The sequence below is a fragment of the Phacochoerus africanus genome, chromosome 10, assembly GCF_016906955.1.
Source record: "Phacochoerus africanus isolate WHEZ1 chromosome 10, ROS_Pafr_v1, whole genome shotgun sequence".
NCBI lineage: Eukaryota > Metazoa > Chordata > Mammalia > Artiodactyla > Suidae > Phacochoerus > Phacochoerus africanus.
This window is the reverse complement of record NC_062553.1, coordinates 109,117,901-109,140,274: the sequence shown is the minus strand read 5'-3', so window position 1 is coordinate 109,140,274 and position 22,374 is coordinate 109,117,901. Positions and strand designations below refer to the sequence as shown.

Below are 22,374 nucleotides of genomic sequence, written 5' to 3'. Positions count from 1 at the left end.
CAGACAAGGAGGGAAACCACTCTGTACCTATCTTTTTTCCCCCTTCCAGCCAAGTAAGTTTAGAGCTCCTACCCTAGAACTTATCTCACATTGCACATAAGATCCCATTATTACAAGATAATGTCACTGATTTCAAAGGTTAGCTATAAAAACTGCATTGTGCAAATGCACTCAAACAGGAAATCCAACAACCACAACCAAGGGTACTCAAATTTACCCAAGTAATATAGAAGTTGAGCATCGTGTGTTTGGTGAGCTTAAGACAGTGAGTTTAAACTCTGTGAATATGCCATCGTTATTAAAAATGCAACTGCTCCCTCTGAGCTCAGAGCACTAAAGCAGAGGGCCCATGAAGGAGCTTCACATTTCTATTTATATACATTTCAGCCCTGCTCTGCTTCACAGCCAGGAAAGAACACCTAGTACAAAATATCAGTGTTTTGTTTTGTTTTCTTTTTAGAGGACCTGATATTCTTCAATACCAATAACATGGATCCACTGTAAAAAGTGTTTTGAATGCAAGAACCCAAATAAGTGGGTTCTTGATTTAAATGAACGAGATATGATCCAGGAGCTGTGAAATTGGTCCACAATAACATCTTTTGTAAAATAAAAGGCATGCGAGAAAAGAATTTAAAAGCGAACAAGGAAAGCAGAGAGAGTGTTTGGTATTCAGGTGAAGGCATTATAATGTACAGCTGATGATCAGAATAAAAATTCTGAGTCGTCTGTTAAAATGTGTTCAGTCTCTCTCATAAGGCTACATTATCAGTTATCTAGAAACTTCATTTATAAGTTAACACTTTCTAATAATAACAGTAAGTAATAACACATTTATTCGAAAAATCCTCGCGGCAGTTTTACGAGGCAAGTACTGTTATTACCTCCCTTTTATATGAGGAAGCTGAGATACTGAGACTTGCCCTGGTTCTGACCCGTCTACACCACACTCTCTTGGGTCAGGTCCAAGGGCTAGACTTTGGCTACACCCTGTCCACTGTACTCTCCATAAAATCCACCTGCCTCTGCCTGTCTCCCAGGGCATTCTGCTCCTTTTTAAATTCATCACCAAAAACACATCTGTGATGGGGGCTGATTCACTGCAAGGGAAATATTTGAGGTATCTGCCATTAACATTTAGATTGGAACGGGACATTGTGTGGTAATGCTCTAACCCAAAGGCATTTTAGAGCTCCTGCTTTGGAAATACTCTCAGGGAGGCAGAAGGAAGATGGAGCTTGGGGCACATCTAAGACTGTACCCTTTAATTAAGGAACAATTCCAATTTTTTCAAATAATAATAGCTGTTTGCATTTTACATTACTTTAGAAACAATCACATGTCCTCATTTAACGCATACCCTATTTGACCCTCATACAATTCTGTGAGGGTAAAATATTTCCATTTTACAGGTAAAGAAGCCGACTGGGAGGTATGAAGGAGATGGGGTGCGTAGGTGCAAAGCAAAGACTTGAATCCAGGAGCTGTGACTCCAAATACTGTGCCCTTCTCATAACTGCCTTCCTGGGCATGGAGGTAATTCTAAAAGCCCAAGACACACCCGGTTTAAGATCAAACACCAAGTTATTGATGCTAATGATACAGTATCAGGAACCTAGAGGATTAGCTCCTGTCAATAACCCCAATAGAATAATGTTTCAGAAGACACTAAAATATTCCTTTTATTTCAGTCTCTCACCTATTTCAAGTATGTATGGACATCTAGAAATTCTGTAACAAAAACTAGTGGAACTCCCCTTCATTCTATATCTTTGAGCTTGCACAAGGTATTTTTTTTTTTGGCCACACTCGTGGCACGTGGAAGTTCCAGGGCCAGAGATGCAGCCCTCACCACAGTAGCAACCTGTGCCACAGCAGTGACAACACTGGATCCTTAACTGCTAAGCCACTAGGGAAACTCACAGGCTACTTCATGATTAGCATTAGTTGTTAAAGGCCTAAATCAAAGCTCAGTCCCCGCAGGACAGTCGATTTCATTCTTTTCCAAGATCCTCTCTTTCCCTGCTAATCCCTGCTGAGCACCTCGTGGTACAAACATGACATCTGTGGTAATGGCTGCCTGGAGGAGGTGAGAGAATAAACACACGACCTCTGATGGCTCTGCTCTCAAAGTGCCTCCCAAGACCATGAGTATCAGCATCACCTGGGAACTTGTTAAGTTAAAAAAGCGAATGCTCCGGGCCCCAGACCTACCAAATCAGAAATAGAAATCTGCTTTAACTGGTCCCCCAGTGGATTGTGTTGTAAGCTTAAGTCTGAGAATGAGAACCCTTAAGTTGACTGCTAGAGAGAATCAACCTCAAATTTAAAAGCTACTATTTTTTGTATTGGGCTTCCGGTTTTGAAAGTGCTTCGGGAACATAAAGTCAGCTCGTTTTCTCTAAATAAATAAATATTCTATTTTTAATTATAACAATTCTGTGTACTGCAAAATTTGCATGAAAAGGATTCCTTACCACATGCCCACATGTCCACTGGCTTTCCATAAGGATCTTTACGTAAAACTTCCGGAGAAAGATAGCCAGGTGTGCCAGCAAAACCTAGGCAAAACAGACGTTAATGAATCAAAACCAAGTTGACAAAACCAGTATGAAATGGCAAACTCAGGAAGAAAATTTCTTAGGGATTTTTTTTTAATCTGTTAAATGTTAATCTGTTTGTCAAGATAGAACAAGGCTCTCAGAGGACTCAGATAATACGGATGAGTTTCTCTCCATAGCAGTGTCAACACTAATCTCTCCTGCTTTGTAGCCTATTAGAAAAAACACATCAGAGTTCACATCGTGGCTCAGCGGTAACAAACCTGACTAGCATCCATGAGGATGCAGGTTTGATCCCTGGCCCCGCTCAGTGGGTTAAAGGATCCTGCTTTGTCATGAGCTGTGGTGTAGGTCCCAGACAAAGTTCAGATCTGGTGTTGCTGTGGCTGTGGCCCCTAGCCTGGGCACTTCCATGTGCCACACCTGCGACCCTAAAAAGCAAAAAAAGAGAAGTTTCCATTGTGGTGCAGCAGAAATGAGTCCAAGTGTTCATGAGGATGCAGGTTCGATCCCTAGCCTCACATAGTAGGGTCAGGATCCTGCATTGCCATGAGCTGTGGTGTAGGTCACAGACACAGCTCAGATCCAGCATTGCTGTGGCTGTAGGCTGGCGGCTACAGCTCCAATTTGACCCCTAGCCTGGGAACTTCCATATGCCATGAGTGCAGCCCTAAAAAAGATTTAAAAAAATAAAAGAAATAAAGAGCAAACAAGAAAAAAGAAAGGAAAAAACGCATCTTTTTTTTTTTTCCAGATATGAAAGCCAATCTCCTGTGCTGCAGAGTTGGTGTGTACACTTCAGGCCACTTGGTTAGCAGTTATGATTCTTACTTATGTGGGAGTTAAAACTAAACCTGTGAAAAAGATGAGAACATTCTCACCTACACCTGAAAAGAAATTACGAGAAAACTGAAGATGAGGTTAGAACCTTGCAAAAGATGATAATCCTGATGATGCCTACGTAACTTTATTGTAAGCATTATTCACCCATAAAATGGAAGGCCCCCAAACAGATCCTAGGGACAAATTTAGAGCATATTTTCAGTAAATATTTTTGAGAGAGGCCCAGTGCCTCTCATGGCCATGCCTGCTATAGGGGATGGGGGAAGGGGCTGAGAGTAACTTCAGAACTCACTAGGAGAAGAAATGAGCTCAAAATCTATCAAAGAGCTCACTGTGTACTAATAAATAAATAATCAGTGTGCACTTAGAATAGGCAACTAAAGAGGAGGCCCAGGAATATTCAGATGAATCATTTCTGAACAAATATCACGTAGACTTTTAACTTAAGAGATGTGGTATGAGGAACTAGATGGCAACAGAAAGCTTCCTCTTACATAAACCAGTGTAGAATCCAACAAGGTTCACTCAGATGACAACTTACGGCTCGAATCTAGAGTAAAATATTTCTCATTTCCGAAAATAATGGTTTTCAAATAAAAATATTTACTTTTAACAATATCAAAACAAACCATTCCTATTTGGAAGTTTTCTGTAAAGGCACACAAAAAAACTGGAAAATGATCCTTAAGTGGATACGTAATCAGGAAGTCGTCTGACTACACATCACTGAGGAAGCACATTATGTATTTACTGGGATGCAAAGTGCCCGAGAAAGAAGCTCACCCCCCATTTCCATGACGCATTCGCACTTAAAAACAAGCATCCATATGATAGCACGGCTATTTCTTTGAACAAAGTTATACTAGAGAATGAGGCAAAGAATTCTGGATTTCACTACCCCGCCCTCGCCCTCACTTTCATTACTCCTCCTCTCTTTTGTTTTAAAGGAGGACAGGTTGTACAAAGAGAAGGGACTTTAAGAAAAGACCTGTATGTTGTAGTTTAAACTTTACCACAGTCGATCCATCTCTGTCTCAAACTTGACCGGACTGTCTGCCCAGTAGTTAGGAGGTGAAAAGAATTACTGGGCAACAATGGCAGGTCCCCTGCCTAGAGTTCAGGGATTACTTGAAGGAGCGATGGGGAGTCTGCTGAAGCGCAGGCAGGGAAGGCACAACAGTTTGAGAGAGGCCCAGTGCCTCTCACGGCCATGCCTGCTCCCTCACTCCAACCATTCCTCTTCGACAAAGGGAATCCAATGAGAAACACATGCCCAAGGCCAGATTAAAGACTGAGGTCCTAGCCGGTACTTTCACATCCTTTATCTGGTTCCACACCGTTGTCCACCCCATGTGATTTCTTTCTACTTCTGACACTTTACCTAAAACTCTCTTTAAGGTCTCTTGAAAATAAACTTCTCACTCTCACCCTTGATCATACTTTTTTTGTCCCTTGGACTTTTACTTTTCCCCCCTACCTTTTCTCTAACAGAAAGTGGCCCTAAATTATTTCCATGTTAGAGATCTCTTTAGCTAACTACAGTTCTTAGTGGTCCTGTCTTCCTCTGAATTTTGGCTACCCTTTCCTATACCATCTGCACCCTCTTGTCAAGAATTGTTAGACTTTAATGTATGTCTTATATAACTTAGTAGAACACATGGCCTGGAGCAGCAAATATTGATGCGATTTCATCTTGGTAGAAAAGATAGGGAAGTAAATCACTACCTAAGAAATGAAAAGATATATTTTTTTTCTTTTTAGGGCTGCTCCTGTGGCCTATGGACATTCCCAGGCCAGGGGTTGAAACGGGGCTGCAGCTGCTGGCCTACACCACAGCCACAGCAATGCCAGATCCCAGCTGCATCTGTGACCTATGCTGTAGCTTGCAGCAACACTGGATCCTTAACTCACTGAGTGAGGCCAGGGATTGGACCTGCCTCCTCATAGGTCCTAGGTCAGATTCTTCACCCTCTAAGCCACAAGAGAAACTGAAAAGATAATATTAAATGTAAGTTAAATACAATCCTCTTCTGGAGACTAACATGCTAGGAGAACACCGTGCCCTCATTCTCATTTAGCACAACTATCCCTTGAACAGTGAGTGGGGGTCCTTATTCCCAAGAATATTGAAGCCTGCACCTAAGTGCACGTTCCAAGGATGTCATATTCTATGACATGAATACAGAAATACTTAAAGGTAAAATAAATAAGGTCTTCTTCAGCAGGAGATTAAGCTCCTAGGAATCTAGTTTATTATCATATATGCTATCAACAGGGAATTTAATAAGAACTTGCCTTCTTTAGAGATAGCATGTGTTTTTTACTCTGAAAAACCAGTAGGAATACCAGAACAGATCAAAGAGAAGAGAGAATTACTTACTGTTGGGAATGTATCCATTGGAACATACTGCCATTAAAAAGAACTTTAATATTTAAAATAAGACATAACAGCAACCCAGTAAAAGAATTCTTCCATGAAATAAGATCATGGTAGTTAGCCCTTTTTTTTTTTTCCCTCTAGCAGCAACAAAAAAATAGAAACATATTGCAAGCAGCATTTCCAGTCCCACAGGAGAAACAGGTTATTCTCTTTGATAAATTTTCTAGCCTTTCTAACAAGTGTAATGACAACAGGATGTTACTTCTAGCCTTTTTGGCTAGTATTCAAATAGATCAGAGCTGGAAAGACAGAAGTAACATGGGAAAAATAAACATTTGAACTTGAAAGTGGGGGGAAAAATAAATAGCTTCTATAATGACTCGTATGGTTTTATTTTTCTCATTTGTAATAGCCTCTTGTATTTACTAAAATAAAATTATGCAAAAGCCTGAAACTCTGGCATTACACATAATGTATAAATAGTTCTGTTCTTTTCTTATTATAATAAAAAGGTTCCCTCCTCAACACTTACTTAAAGGATAAAATTGACTACATGAGACTATGATGACAGGTAATACTGAATAAATATCAAAACTAGTCATTCATAATAAAATATGCCTTTACTCCTAAAACTTAAAATATAGCAGGCAATACCCCCCAAAGAAATGTAGTACAGACAACACATACCCACTTTTCCTTCACTTAGGAAACCATGAGGATTCACCTGAACTTGAGCAGAATAACCCCCCCCCCAAAAAAAAAGCTTTAAAAAAAGCTAAAGGAAAAAAAGTATTCTTTAAGCTTAAAGACTATGTTTATACACTTTTGAAACGCTGCACTTTCTTAGAACTTAAAATGTACTTCTTAAAAGTCATTATCCTCATAGGTGCTTTAGCAAGAACTTAACTGATGTCAGTATACTGAAGAAAAAAAATGGAAATTTTACTTTACATCTGTCATTGTTTCTACAGGACTAGTCTGCTTTGAGACATGAATAATCACAATTTGAAAAATCTGGGTACTTTGATCTGGATTCTTTTGCTTTCACTAGCCTGATACTTGGTCATTCACTCAATAACCTTCCCTATGTAGGCAAAATACTGTGAGTGTTTCACTCCAAGACGGTTTTGACAACTTACTCAACAGCTTTCAAAGCCCAGACATATTCCAAGGGACTACTTCACTTAAGTCTAATAGCCCCATGAAATAGTGTTTGTTTATTATCTCCATCAACAAGGAGGACACTGACCTCACAAAGTGACTTGCCCATTGTCACACAGCTATTAAGAATCAGAGTCAGGACATAAGCTCAAGCATTTTAATTCAAAAAGCAGAAACTTTTCATTATACACAGTCCCTCAAACAGCTTGTGATCTGGCAGAAGAGGTCATACATAGAACCCTGGACAGGCAAGTTTTCGGGAGCCCAAGGCCAGGACTCCTGTAAGCATCATCCAAGGTGCTGATGATAAATTTGAGCTTCAGCTCTGATAATAAGGCTCTGTCTTATTCCTGCTATCCAATCAGCATCGTGTACACGGTTCTGGCAATTACATCCCTGAGCCCAAGCCCCTCTTTTGGTATCTCATGAAGTAGGATCCTGCTTTGCTTTAGTCAGGACTAGAGTTGTCTTTGAACCCAATTTCTGGGACTCTGGTTTCCTCTAAACAGATACCCTGAGAGTTCAGGGTTCCTGTCCTTTCTGCATGGCACCTGGAATTTGCTCCTACATACTCCTTGGTTCAAGCTGTCTTCATGCATAATTTGAACTACTGCATTAGCTTAACTGGTTCCTTGCCTTCGGGCCACCCTAATGCCATCCTCCACATTGCTACCCAAATCATCACACAACATAAACCCAATTAGGTCCTTCTCTACTTAATTTTCAACAGATCCCTGGAACTTAGGAGATAAATGCCAAAACCTTCAAGAGGGCATAAAATCCTTTCCTACCTCATTAACTACACTCATCTCAGTATACTCTATACTTTAGCTATAATAAACTTCTGCTGTTCTTCGAATAGAAAAAAATCATTTCATGCCTCTGAGATTTTGCATTTGCGGATCTCTCTGTCTGGAATGCCTTTATATCCCTGCCTCCCAGTGAATAAAATTCCTATTCAGCCCCTAGGAAGGCAGAAGCCTTACCCCAATTACTGAAACTTTTTCCAGAGGCAGAATTTCATAATCCCTCTTTTGTGCTCCAGAGCACCTCATACGCCACAGCTACAGGTGCTCCACCACTGGGTGCTAAATACTTACAGATATGGAAGTACGAGCATCTTGAGGGGCAGGACCTCCTAATTAATTTATGTATCTTTAGTGATTTGCTCTGCCCATTTCTGTGATAGCTCCATCATTTCCTGTTGGACCCCAACTCCTTACTATATATTCTTTATTTGCGTCAACCATATTCTTTCCTAGGATGAAAAGATATCTCTGAATCTCAAATTTATAGAACTAATTCTAGGTCCTACCTTCTTTCAGTTTGAAATTAACAGGAACAAGCTCACTCATACGTCAAATTGTGACAAACCAAATGCTAAATTTGGAGGTGTTAAATTCACCTGGTGGGTAAGGAGAGCCTTAATGTAAAAGGCAGTATTAAACTTGAGAGGTATCACAGACAAGGATAACCGTCAGACACTATTGAAACAAGAAAGGTAGCAGAAAATGAGGTCCTAAATTAGGCTGCCTTCAGAGGAGATGGACAAGGCTGCCCTACCAGCCACTCTCATTAACTAGCTGGGGCAGATCAGAGAGACACGGAGAATCCTGGGAGCTCTGTGTACATTTTACTACATGTGTATGTTTAGGGATCTGTAGAAGCATCTGCATATAACAAAAGAAGTAAGCATTTTTTGAGCTCTCTATTTGCAATTGCTGTTCAGAGGAAAAGCAATTCAAAGTGAAGGGCATTTAAAAAAAATTATCTAATCTCAATACATTGAAAGTCAGCAAAGTAAGACTGAGGCGTGGGGAGAGGTTATATTTTAAGACACTACATGCAAAATGGGTTAATCCTGGGAAACGGCAGAAAAAGAGGCATAAGAAAATCAGTGGATCAGGAGTTCCCTTCATGGCTCAGTGGTTAACAGTGCTGACTAGGACCCATGAGGATGCAGGTTCGATCCATGGCCTTGCTTAGTGGGTTAAGGCTCCACCATTGCCATGAGCTGTGGTGTAGGTGGCAGATGCAGCTCATATCCCGTGTGGCTGTGGCTGTGGTGTAGGCCGGCAGCTGTAGCTGCCATTCGACCCCACGCCTGGGAACTTCCATATGCTGCAAGTGTGGCCCCCAAAAGAAAAAAAAAAACAACAGCGGATGAAATAATTTATTTAGGCTAAATATCAAAACAATCCATAAGCTTGTTTAGAAATACTATATATTTGTTTAGAGTTAATCTCTTCCTTAATTGCAAGGAAACAAATTTCTTCAAGTAGAAACTTCAAAATTATCAAAACTGAGGAAAGAAACTGGCACTTTGGAGAAAGAGAAGATAGTATGAAACACACACACACACATAGAAATGTTACATATTATATACATCTCTTTCTATATGTACTTCATAATATCTTTAAACTTAAATTTGCTGATCAAAAAATATGTAAAATATTTTGCAAGTATTTCCTGAGTAGCTACTATTTACGCAGAAGTTTTTAGCATCAAGTAAGGCTGTATGTGAACAATTTTCTCTCAAATAAAGTACTCTTTGAATATTGCAATTCTCCTATGAATTCTTAGTACAATATCCATTTTTTTATCTATCCTTCAAGAAAAAGTGTCTATGTGCTACTATTGCTCTCCTATTTCCCTTAAATTATATATGCTTTAATGTCAGTCAAATTAGGTACTTATAAAAAAGCCCACTATCTTAAAATTGGTCAAGTTGTCAGAACGAACATTTCGTTCTATTTTGGTTAGGAAGTAGAATGTGACTGGAGCTGGAAGAGTACATACAGCATGAAGGAGGGAGAGGCCCTACTCACCGAACCACGCCTGCTGGTCTCCTTGAACTTCTATGGCTAAGCCAAAGTCTGCCAGTTTCACAGCTGCTCCCTTGGATTTGCTAGCTAAAAGCAAATTCTCAGGCTTTATTTAGAAAGAAAAAAGAGAGACTGAAGTGAGAACCTATTTTAAGTGACTGTTCAAAACTAACATTTTATAAGATTAGGGGAAGAAAAAAAAACCAAAAAACAACTAAACCCAACAAAATAGTCATGCACTGTCCTCTCTCCCGGAGACTGTCATTCCTAAATCCCAGGGAAAATACGGTTAGAAAATGATTACAAATGATCATGTGTGCAGGTTTCAGACAGATGCAGAGGGTACTGGAGAGATACTGGGGTGAAGAGAGAATATACTTGGGGAAAGATCAAATGAATGGGAGCACCTGTCTTGACCTGCTCACATGCTTCCAAGGGCTGACTGAGGTCCAGACTTGGCCACGGACATTGGCTTAGAAGCCTAGCAGAGCACAGACATTTTCAGCAGAAGGAAACTTGGCAAAATGATAACAAGAGTTGGACCAATCTACAGACATTTGGCAAATGAAACTGTGCAAATTAAATCCTAGTTGACTTCAAGAGTTTGGACCCGAATGTAGTGATTTTGATTCCTCAATGTTTCCAAACAATTTCTGTACAACTTTTGGAGTCTTATTCTGAATTATGTATTAAAATTGCTGTCTTTAAGAATCTGTTTATTCTTAAAGGCAGAAAGAGTCTACTACTATTTGCCAAATGTTATAGTTGGCTTTTTTCTCTTTATAAGCCAGTTTTTTAAAACACAATTTTATGTCTTCGAAGTGTGATTCAAAGCATTACTTCTATATTTATCTTCACTTCTCAGAATACTGTAAGAAAGACACATTTTTATTTTCTTGGGTAATTATTATTACTCAAGGACTGATAACTTAGTCTTGGAATTAGGCTGCGTTTACACCACTGTTTCCCAACCGGGGCATCAAGACACACTGGTACTTTGAAAATAAGCACCAAGGCAAAGTGTTGAATTTCCCTGGACCACCTCTGTGGATTTTAAAAAAATGAATGGAGAAGATGGTGGGAAAAGGAGGCTGATAATACATACCATGAACCTATCATCCTCAGGTATCTGGATGAATGTATGTCTGGATTGGTATGTACATATGAGAGAATGGTTCAATATCTTCCTATCTGGGGTAAGACCCAGCAAATTTAGAGGTGTTCTCAGCCTGAGAAAAGCTGAGAAACAATGGACTCTGCAAGTGCCAAAAAGACTGTTTGAAAAATCTGAAAATCAGCCAAACTGGTTTTGTCCATGTGTTGACAAACAGCTAATTTCAATTTTTTCATGAAATTGGCTTTTTATTCTTATGGAATTAGTTAATTCTGTTGGTTGTTTTGACCTTGTGTAAACACAGCCTAAACCAATATTTAATTTATTAATTAAGCCAGCCATGCAAATTAGCAAGGACTCATAACCAGAACTCAGAAGAAATTAGGTTAAATCTACAAGAACTAGAGTGTAGGCAAGTAAGTTTTAATCAAGTACCAGACTTCTTCAGGCTATTGCTGCTCACTGCCATCAGATTCATCACTGTTATGACAATCGGTAATTGTAAGGAAAATTTGGTGATTTTTTTTAGGGCTTATAGGGTTTTTACCTTAACACTAAATACAAAATAATTTTAATTTGGATGTTGGGGATGAAGGGGTCTCAAGAATATGAAAGATCTCCATGCTGAAATAACTTGTAGTAAAACCTAACGTTCAAAATTACTTGGAACACTGTTTATCAGTAGGGTCTAGCCATGCTCTGTAATTAATATTTGACATTTTATTCTACAACTAAAATTTATGGTCCACTACATTCCTGTACCTTTTAATTTAATCAAGATGTGATTTCTAGCTATTAATTTATGGAATAAACAACTCGGAAAAAAACACATTAAATTGTAAGTGACTGTTTAGTTCTCTGTCTTCACATTCACAAAACATGGAGACTTCTGAGAGCTCTGCTAATACAGATCTGCCCTAATTTGTCATGCACAGACTTATTCAGGGCAAGAGTTCTAATTGCTTTGTTTTTATTTATTATTTATTTTTTTTTAGGGCTGCACCCGCAGCATATGGAAGTTCCCAGGCTAGGGGTTGAATCAGAGCTACAGCTGCCGGCCTACACCACAGCTCACAGCAACGCTGGATCCTTAACCCACTGATCGAGGCCAGGGATCGAACCCGCATCCTCATGGATCCTATTCAGCATCGTTGACCGCTGAGCCACAAAAGGAACTCCTCCAATCACTTTAGAAATCACAATCGTCTTAGGTCTTTTAAATCTCAAGTGGTATTTGAGTTTGTTGAGCAAATGCCAGGGTCAGTAGTGAATAAACTTACAATTTAACATGCTGTTATTTTTATTGTAAATCAAAAAGTGTCTGGGCAGTGCTGTATGCATTATGCCCTTAAGCATGAAGTATCTGCCAATTTACAAGAAAGGTAACACCTGAGTTTATCACGCATGGCCTCTGAGTGACTGGGGCAAATACTCATACCTAGAGATGACCTCGAAGACCTCTCTGTAGGGCCTTGTGAGTCATCCAGGAAATAATACATCCATCTGGATCGGTGTGTTCACCTTGGACCCATGAAGACTGTTCAGCTGCAGTTATGCACAGGAAAAGCCATGGCTATTTCAAGGTTACTGCACAGATTTAAAAACTAACAGCACTGAAATGGCTTCATGTTTCAGCCTATCTTTTAGGCAAACCTAAATTAGAGAATTAGGGAATGCAAACTGAAAACTTAGGATGATTGTTGACTTTACTAAAGGATTCTCTGCTTTCTAAAAATGTTTTGTCATGAATTGCTTCTAATGGCCAGCTTCAAAGAAACATTAAAAAAAACCACACAAATTTGATTTAAATACAGTTCTTTGGAATGTATTTTTTTTCTGAAAGGATATGGGAGGCTTAATCACAAGAACTCCTAAAGCAGCATTTAAACCAGCGCACCACACATGTATTCTGATTTTCCCTAATTACTACCCTTTCTATAACTTCCGACTTAAAAACACATACTATAAAAGTTTGTTGGCAAGTAGGTTAGTTCAGATTATGAATGTCTACAGAAAATAAGATAATTGGGGGTTTATATTCCACAAAAGCTGAACTCATAGAATCTCTCACTTAATCAATGGCTACTTCTTTACAAAGCATCACCATGACACTCTACTATTCCACTACTTTGATTCCCTAAAACAAATGAGAAAAGTGAGATCAGAAACACAGGCCTCCAGCACAGCTTGGGTTGAGCCTGGGGGCACAGCACTATGAGAGAAATGGGCAACAGGAGGATCTAGAGAGAGGGTGAAGATCTGGATTTATGTCCTGGGCCTGACCGTTATGAACTATGTGGATTTGGGTGACTCAGACTCTTGAAGCTACGCGGCTCGTTCTTCATCTCTCAAATGAACATTTTTAATATACCTTTTAAGCTCACACCAGTATATATAGAATTGTAAAATCCCATTGTATTTTATCACAGGAGCTCATCCTCTGCAAGGGACGATCTATGCATTAGTGATCAGCTATTACACTCCCATGCAGCTGGCCCTTTCAATGTGCAGAACGCTGAATGTCTGTAATGAATGTTCATAACTTGAGAAATGTCTATATTTCTAAGTTAAGTGCAATCTATTATGCTAATATTTATACATTGAGATTTTCTCTAAATTCTTATAATGCATCACTCTTTAGGTTGGTTTTTAAATAGATTCTATTGACATTCTCACACACAGGTTCTTTCCCCGCCCCATTGCTTCCTAATGATGCAGGATTTTCCACGACATCTGGTCTTAGTGTCAACAACCATTTATAGCATATCAGCTGTAATGAGCAGCAACTGTTGGCAAGTTATGTTCTGTACTTCCATATGGATACAATGGCAACTTCTTTCATTGTGATTTGGGATTCTCTTGAAACTGTTCAAGTGTCTCAAAGTACCAAGGCAAGTTGCTGGAATCCCTTTTAGACCTGAGAGAGACTGGGAGATAAAATAATTCCAAGTCCTCAGCTTCCAAATGAGGTAGGCAGGTTCAAAAAGATGAAGCAAGGACTTGAGGCTAGATTGCCTGATCCCTTCCTTTTAAAGATGTGATACTGAGGAAACTCCTCTGTGGGTATACAGATCATTTATTTTCAAAAGGTAGTATATTTTTAGATATCAGTGGATATTTTTAGAAAAATTTAAAGCAGGCAAAAATATTTACTACCCATATTCAAATAAAACAGGGAGAAAGTTATGAAAAAGACCTGACAAATTTTGCTTCTCAAGAATCTCAAAAACACATCATGAGAATTTCTAAACTAGTATGATTTCACTTAGGAACTGATCTGGCAAAGTGATGATCATCTTCAACATTAGTCATATTAGTATCTTCAACATTCATATCACAGATTTATTTGTGCACATACATGATATCTATCTAACCAGTAAAACTTAAGACGTGGAATTTACATATGTAGTGAAATCATGTGTTTAACTCCTTTTAATGCTTTTCTCTTTATGAATATTATAAAACAGGTTATTAGTTTTATTATTCTACATTATTTGATTCTTACATTCCCTTGGATATCAGCTTTTGAGAAGAGAAATTTTCTTTTTAAATTTCTTTCCTTTATTGGATAGTCTCAATATCTCAATATGAAGTTAATCAGTCAGTGCCTTGATGTGTTTTTAGTCACTTTTCATTTGCCAAAGAAGGTGTGAACAAAGCTCCTAGGAATAAACTAAATGAAATTTTGCATAAATTGAAGAGTTTGAGTATCAGGCTCCCTCATGCACTTATTGGAGGTTCTCCTGTGCACACGGTACAAGTGACTTTTTTTTTTATTTTCACATGGCATGGATGCTGGAATTTACTCATTTATTTACTTACTTACTTATTATCCTTTTAGGGCTGCATCAGGGCATATGGAAGTGCCCAGGCTAGGGGTCAAATCGGAGCTGTAGCTACCGGCCTATACCACAGCCACAGCAATGCGAGATCCAAGCTGTGTCTGTGACCTACACCACAGCTCAGGGCCATGCAGGGTCCTTAACTCACTGGGTGAGGCCAGGGATCGAACCTGCATCCTCATGGATACCAGTCGGGTTCGTTACTGCTGAACCATGATGGGACCTCCCGGATGCTTGAATTTATATACTTAGCATGGGTTTTTTCACCTGATGCGTGTGCTGTAAATTTGTGATGAGGCAGTACTATATCTATGCTCATGCATATATGAGTGAGTTCTTAAGAATCATTCTGTATCTCATTCCTGTTTCTTGATTTATTTCTACATTCTCAGCACACAGGATCAGGTAGATTGAACCAGAATGTAACCACAGCACCACCTCACCCATTAGTTACTGTCTTTCCGCAGCCTGACAAACACTAAGTGCCAATAAAGAAACACTAGAATGACAGCATCAGTTATGAAATCTGGCACATAGTTTGTTTCTGATATGCCTAGATAAGCATTATGTACAAGTGACATGTTCTTTAAACTTACTGCAAAAAGATGGTTCTGTGAAAAGTGGAACAATTGTGATCTTATCATTATTAAAAGTGTGGAATTCACTATTTGATATCTCTACTGCTCATGGTAACAAGGACTTACTGAATGCTTGTGACATTCCCAGAAAATAACTTCCTTTTTTCCTGGTCAGACATTTGATTTGATTTTTATGAAATAGTCTTAAAAATCCTATCAAATCTCCAGCATTACCATCTTCATTAAAACATCTATATCCAGCCACCCATCTGCTCATCTAATGATTTTTCCATTAAATAGTACTGTTCTTCAGGAGGTAGACTTTTAGAAAGACAGTGTTTTCCATGGAGGCAACTCATGGGCGTGGATTTGTTGCTAAAAGATTCAGCTGTACATATGAAGCCTCCTATCCAGATAGTTCACCAAGTAGTTTAGTAACCATTTTTAATAGACTGTGAACTGAAGAAATGTTACTACTTTGTGTGAAATAGTTATTTGAAAAAGCAGAGCTATATAACTGTCTTCTTTGACTTACTTCTTTCTGTCAACTGATTCACAGAAATTGTATTCTCAAGCCTCTTAAATGGGAGAACACATCTGATTTGATATTCTTTTACTTCTTGTGACATCGAGAGTTGTCACTTGTTATTGCAACCGCTTTTCAAGCTAATATATTTCTGGATGCAGTGCTTGTCTGATGGTCTTCCTTTCTTCTGGGAGGAACAACACCAACACATTTTCCACATATTTTCAAGTGTTATTTAATTCAATGGCCTGTATATTCCATATACACAGGGTCTATTTTTCTTTTGCTCTATAACATATTCCCACAGCTAAGATGGGGCCTTAGTAGGTGCTTGAGAAATGCTTGATTAATGTTTCTTCTCTTTTGATACCTGAATTTTAAGTGATCAGTTCACAACTACACCACACCAAGTTATAGTAATCCACTCTTTATAAACAACCTATTTTTAAGCACTCCTGACTGACTGTGTTGAGATGTGACCTAAATTCAATGTGACAAATCCATTTCGTTCTTCTCCAGGTCTCATTTTCCAAAGGCTGTGGTCAATGCCACCTTACTGATATCCTAAGTAAGGTATTTTTACTTTCTACATCTATCTTTTGCCAAATTATGCTGCCCTGCTGCTCCACATCATATCTTAAATACACTTTAATTTTCTTATATCTATTCATAAAAATTTTGTATAGCTCTGAAAATCCATAAGTGGGGATTATTTTCATCTCTTGATTCACTCAATTTAGACCCACTTTCCCAAATATTACTGGTAAAATTATTTTCCCCATCATTGTTTGGTCTCTAAAAGGGTTTTCAATTCATTCATCTAACTGAATTGAGAAGTGGTAGCGATTAAGCTCGCAGACCCTGGAACCAACTGCTTGGGTACAAACCCTGTCTTATTAGCTGAGTGACCTTGGATAAGTTCTTTTACCCAGGGTTGCTAAGTCTCCCCTTATGCAACACGGGGAGCGTCACAGTACCTTCCCCACAAAGCTGTTCTGAAGGCTGAGATGATAATACAGTGCAGGGTATACAGTAACTGCTTGATACATGGCAGCCTTTGCCATTTTTATTATTAAAGGTTCGGCCTTAATTCAAACCCTCTCAAAGACTAGAGTCATATCCTCAACTATATAATTATGTCATCACTGCTAGCTCTCCCTAATACTGCCTGAATCTATGTCAACTGGCCTGACAGTGATGCACCTCAGACAAAGGCTGTGGTCCATGTACCTGCCGGATTCCCCTTGGTGCTGACTGAGGGGCTGCTGTTATGCCAACACCCCACCACCCTGAACTTTCTCCCGCTGTTGTTTCTGGGACATCCTCAACCTACTGCCTGTGCCTTAGCCTTGTCTCTAGGTGCTGATAACTTTCCATCTGGTGGATTCTACTGTCCACTAACCCTCAAGAGTGGCAGTTATTCAAATATTCAAGGACATATCTATACGCTAGCACTGTATCAAAGAGGATCTGCTTCTCCTCTTTATTTTATTCAACATTAATTGACACAGCCAATTTTATTCAATGTTGTCTCATATTATAAATGTGCTTTTGGTTGAATGTCAATCATTCTCAAATGAAAGGACTGTGCTGCAAGTATTTACTAGGTAGAAAGTCCCACGGTGGGTACTGTAGAGAACACAATACCTTAAATGGCTATTGTTCCAGGAGGGGTTTATAAACAAACTAGTCGCACAGGATCCATATGCTCACACGTGCCTATGATAATGACGGTGAATGTAATACCTCCTGTGTTTTTATCTCACTGAAATGGACAAATTAAACTGTGCATGGATTAACATATGAATCATGATATGGAAACAGAAATATATGGCCTAATAACAGTATGGGCAACATTTTGCTTAAAGCCTAGTAATAAATTTCAGCAGTTGATATTTTTCATTTTAAAATATTGGTAAATATGCTATTATAAGTGGTGTACTTATCAGACTGTGCACGGTGGCTATAAAAGACACCAAATGACACCAGCAACTGAGCACATGCAGGGTGTGCACAGGCTGCCTCTCATGCAGAGCTGGGCCTCTCTCGGTATAGTTACCACCTGGCTTATTGAAACAGGCAGGAGAATTAGACTCAACTCAAGTTTATCCAAGTCAGCAATTTGACAACAATTACAGAAATCATAACAAGCCCTATCAGAAGTTCATCTCTGTCCTCTCCTAAAATCTGAGAACAGAAAGCAAGAATGCTTTTCTGCCTTGGAAGAAATCTGATGGGGGATGCAGCAGGCTATTTCTTTTGATTGTAAGCCTCTCTGGAAATCACCTGCTTGAGTTTTTAACTAGTGACTTTAGCTCCTATGTCAGAAAATATATTTTTCGTCCCAGCCCACATCCTAGGCCCACTGCCATCTCTGATTAAAGTTCCAGTCTTCGAAGGGCTCCGCTGAGTTTGGACACTTACAGAAGTACAGTATCATGACCTCACAAAATACATTTTAAAAGCCGTGGAAAAGAATTCACATTTTTCATCCTTGGATTTTCCAGTACACTTATAATTACAGAAATGGAGTAAGACATTTCAAATGATAAATCTTTATTAAATATGGTATCTGATAAATAGCATCAATAACGTGTATGTCTATATAACTTCACTTAAACAAGAGAGAAGCACTGTGAGTTCTGAGAAGTAACAAAACAGGGCACTATCTTTACATTGGTTAGTAAGAAATTTTTGAAGTGATTGCAAAATATATGGATTTTCAAAGGAACATATTATTTTTTCCCTTATCCTGATGGGTAAATTTGGTAAGTGTAAGCAGATGGACACAGTGCTATCTTGGTTCCCCAAAAGAACAAGCCATTAACCTACTTTTCCTTTAGACATTTAAAGCTCTCAGACTAAAGCTGAAGTCAAAGGAAGATTCTAAAAACCTAAGGCAATGTTTTGCTTACAAATCACATCTTCAAGTAACTCGCTGTGAATCTTTATAGACATATTCTTCTGGAACATACTAAATGATTGGAAACTACAGATTTACAATTTACTACAACTAGAGAAGTCTGCCCATGAGAAACCAGTCTGTCTTCCCACTGAATACACTACAGTTTAAGACATTGTAAATTACCCTGTGCCACCTTTGTACTAGAGCCTTGATAGGCTGAGGTTTCTTTTTTTTGTCTTTTTTTTTTTACTATTTCTTGGGCCGCTCCCGCGGCATATGGAGGTTCCCAGGCTAGGGGTCGAATCGGAGCTGTAGCCACCGGCCTACACCAGGGCCACAGCAACGCGGGATCCGAGCCGAGTCTGCAACCTACACCACAGCTCATGGCAACGCCGGATCGTTAACCCACTGAGCAAGGGCAGGGACCGAACCCGCAACCTCATGGTTCCTAGTCGGATTCGTTAACCACTACGCCATGACGGGAACTCCAGGCTGAGGTTTCAAATGAAGAATCACAACTACTTACTGCTCACATGTGCTATTTCTCCCATTTAAAAACTCCACTTTAAATTTCTAGGCCTTCACCAGTTCTCTGAAATTTCATAAGGAAAACTTGAATGCTGAGAGAACGAGTCAGAAAATTAATAAAAGAATAGTCTTCTCTGAAATATTTAAATTCTAAATATTTAAATTGATACCCTCAATGGTATCAGAAGCTGAGTCAAGTCTTCAAAGTATTCGTGTGTATCTACGTCTGCTACCTATATACTATTTGATATTAAAATTTGTTTAATCTTTTTTCCATCTACTCTAAAAGGCGACAGTATCTTGGCCCTTAGAAATTCTAAATCAGTAAAAAACAAAACAAAACAAAAAACCCCAAAACCAGGAGGCCTCAATGTCCTCACGATTCCTGGAACTAATCTTAAGAGAAAGAGGCTTCAGCATCCAAAGTGGGGTTCTTTAGCATTCAATCACTTGGGCCAAAATTTATCTAACAAATTTCTATTTATTTTATAATTCTGATAACTATTTATATCATATTAGGTGTAAATAGTATGACTATGAAATAACATGTCTGATCAACAAACATATTATGTCCATAGAACAAGGTTAGGAAAGAAGAGATCATCAGTGCTAATCAAAGTCACATTAAATGCCATATTCATTCTTAGGGGGAAGGAAATACAACCTATTTATTGCTAATGTTAGGAGATTATTTACTCTTGTGTGAAATGGGATTTATATAAGTCTCATGTATATATTGGTCTGAGATGGAATAAGAAAGGTTGTGGTGAGGGATTGTTTTTGTAATGTGCTGGAATGAGTCCACACTTTATTGCTCATGTTTTTGCCTTTACAGGCATAATTGCAGCTGAACAGTCATTAGGAACTGTGTGGTGGTTTTTCTTCTCCAACGGCATTACTCACCTTCAGGTCCCGATGGACTACGCCCATCTGATGGCAGTGTAGCACAGCCTCCAGGATCTGCTGAATGCAATGACTGCATGCAAACACCAGGGGGCGTGTGTTAGTTCCAAGCTTACACTCACTGTCTGTATACCCTCAGAGAGACTGGGTTCAAGAGTGCAAAACTAGCAGAAAACTGGGGTTGAATTTAAACATCTTCTGTAATGTAAAGATATGCTCAAGCAGAGTGACTACTACCTCAGAACAATCAGGATCTTGCCAGATGTGAGCCAAAATGTGGGTCCATTTTGTTCTCAAAGAATCCATCTTAAAAATATTTCATTTAATTCAGGAGCTCATTTCCTGGTTATAAATCCTCACAGGAAATGAACTGGAACACAACTATAATTTTTATAGCTTCTGTGCTCCACCTCCACCCCACTGCAAAAAAGCAGTTTCCCTATTTTCTCCCATTTTTCTAGTATCATTCCAGAGCTGTCACATTAGCAGTCAAGGCACCATTAAGGTTAAATTAGGATATGTAATGAATTTTTGATAAATCATTAACTTTGCGTGCTTTAATTTAGCTGGCAATTATTATCTCTTGCCTGAGGGTTCATCAGCCTCAAATGGAGCAATGCGTAACCAGTTGTTCTGCTGCAGCAACCCATGGTCTCAGAACAGAAGTGGTGTTTAAATCTACAGGCAGACATACATCACAGGCCAAGTTTATCTCTAGGCAAACACTGGACATTTCAGGAAAGCCTGCCCCCTTACTGCCTCTGGTGGTTTACTTCTTGGAAACTCAACAGGTTGTGCTCTTGACACTGTCCTTCCCCTCACTATGATGTATATTTAGCCTGTAGATGAGCAAACTGAAAGAGGCATCATGCATTATCATTTCATCATTTCGTCATCTTACGGAAGAGTCGGGAAAGGCAAGGAAACCATTTTAAATACCCACCCTCTGCCCTTTCCCCAGAAAAAAAAAAAAACAACCAAAAACACTTCCTTTGATTCGGATATATGGACTCCATATACTGACCTTCAAGTCCCTGTGAACTATGCCATTTAGGTGACAATGATTTACACTTTCTAGAATCTGCTGTATACAATGACTGTAAAGATACAAGGGCAGAATGGAAGGGAGAACATTTTAAAGGCACATAATCACATTGAATACAAAATAAAATGAAAGTTCAAACGAAACAAACAAACAAACAAAAATCATATTTTCCACATTTTTTTAGCTTTACACTAGAATTAAATAATGCTGAATAAAGCTAATTCTGGTTCTAACAAAAATGACATCCAACATACAATTTGTGACATGTTCAGACAAAACAATTTGAGCTGTGCTTTTTTTTTTTTTTCATTGCAACTCTACAAATTAAATCATTTGTATCTAGAAGTCAAAATATCCATATTCAGGGAGAAAAATTTATAAGTAATTCCCAGTGTTCTGGGAAAACTCTTCAGTGATATAAAATTGATGGGTATTTTGATACACATCTAAACTGTTTAAAATCTGAGGTCACAATTAAACATAGGTGTTGAAACAAGAGGGTAAACACAGACGACGTGGCAGGTGAAACAAGGGTTAAAAAAAATGGAGGGAGACATTTACCATTTTGACTCAAATGGTGCTTCTTGTATAATATATATGGATAGGAAAACTAACACAAGTCTCCATACCAGAGGGAGAATTTAACATAAACCCATGGCATAAAACAAACTCCTCTTTCAGGATGGTCACAGTCTGGGCAAGGGCTAAGAACTTACGAAAAAATAAATAAAATTTGAAATCCCCTGGGGCACTGGTGACTGTTAAACACATTTCCTCAGTGAAGGAAAACATCTGCTTATTACTATGTTAAAATGCACAATTTATGCTATTCTTATTAAAGGCTCACAGATGTCAGATAGACTGCTAATTAAATTAGGAGAAATCACTGACGTGCACCTATAAAGTCTCATGAGCAGTCATCTGACGCACAGCTAACAGAGAACATATCACGCAATGCATTCTGTACAAGTTCACTGTGTGATTCAAAGGCAGGTATATAAACAGAACTACATTCATTGACTTAAGGATTAAACAACTATTTTATTTATTTTATTTTTTAACTTTTTTTCTTTTGGGGGCCGTACCTGAGGCATGTGGAAGTTCCCAGGCTTGGGGTCGAATTGGAGCTACAGCTGCCGGCCTACAGCACAGACACAGCCACT

The 22,374-nt window shown here is 38.8% G+C and overlaps 1 protein-coding gene across 26 annotated transcripts in view; it reads right to left on the bottom strand.

Annotated features, from left to right (window-relative positions):
- CAMK2D (calcium/calmodulin dependent protein kinase II delta) overlaps positions 1-22,374 on the bottom strand; it is a 304,904-nt gene that overhangs the window by 60,125 nt on the left and 222,405 nt on the right. For 25 of the 26 annotated variants that reach the window (XM_047798686.1, XM_047798680.1, XM_047798687.1 and 22 more), the window contains exons 6-8: positions 21,191-21,263; positions 9,774-9,876; positions 2,478-2,561 (exon numbers count right to left, since the gene is read on the bottom strand). In XM_047798686.1, coding sequence (XP_047654642.1) covers positions 2,478-2,561; positions 9,774-9,876; positions 21,191-21,263 — 260 coding nt within the window. Of the gene's footprint in view, positions 1-2,477; positions 2,562-9,773; positions 9,877-20,166; positions 20,233-21,190; positions 21,264-22,374 lie in introns of those variants that run through there. The other variant, XM_047798691.1, reaches the window with a different exon arrangement.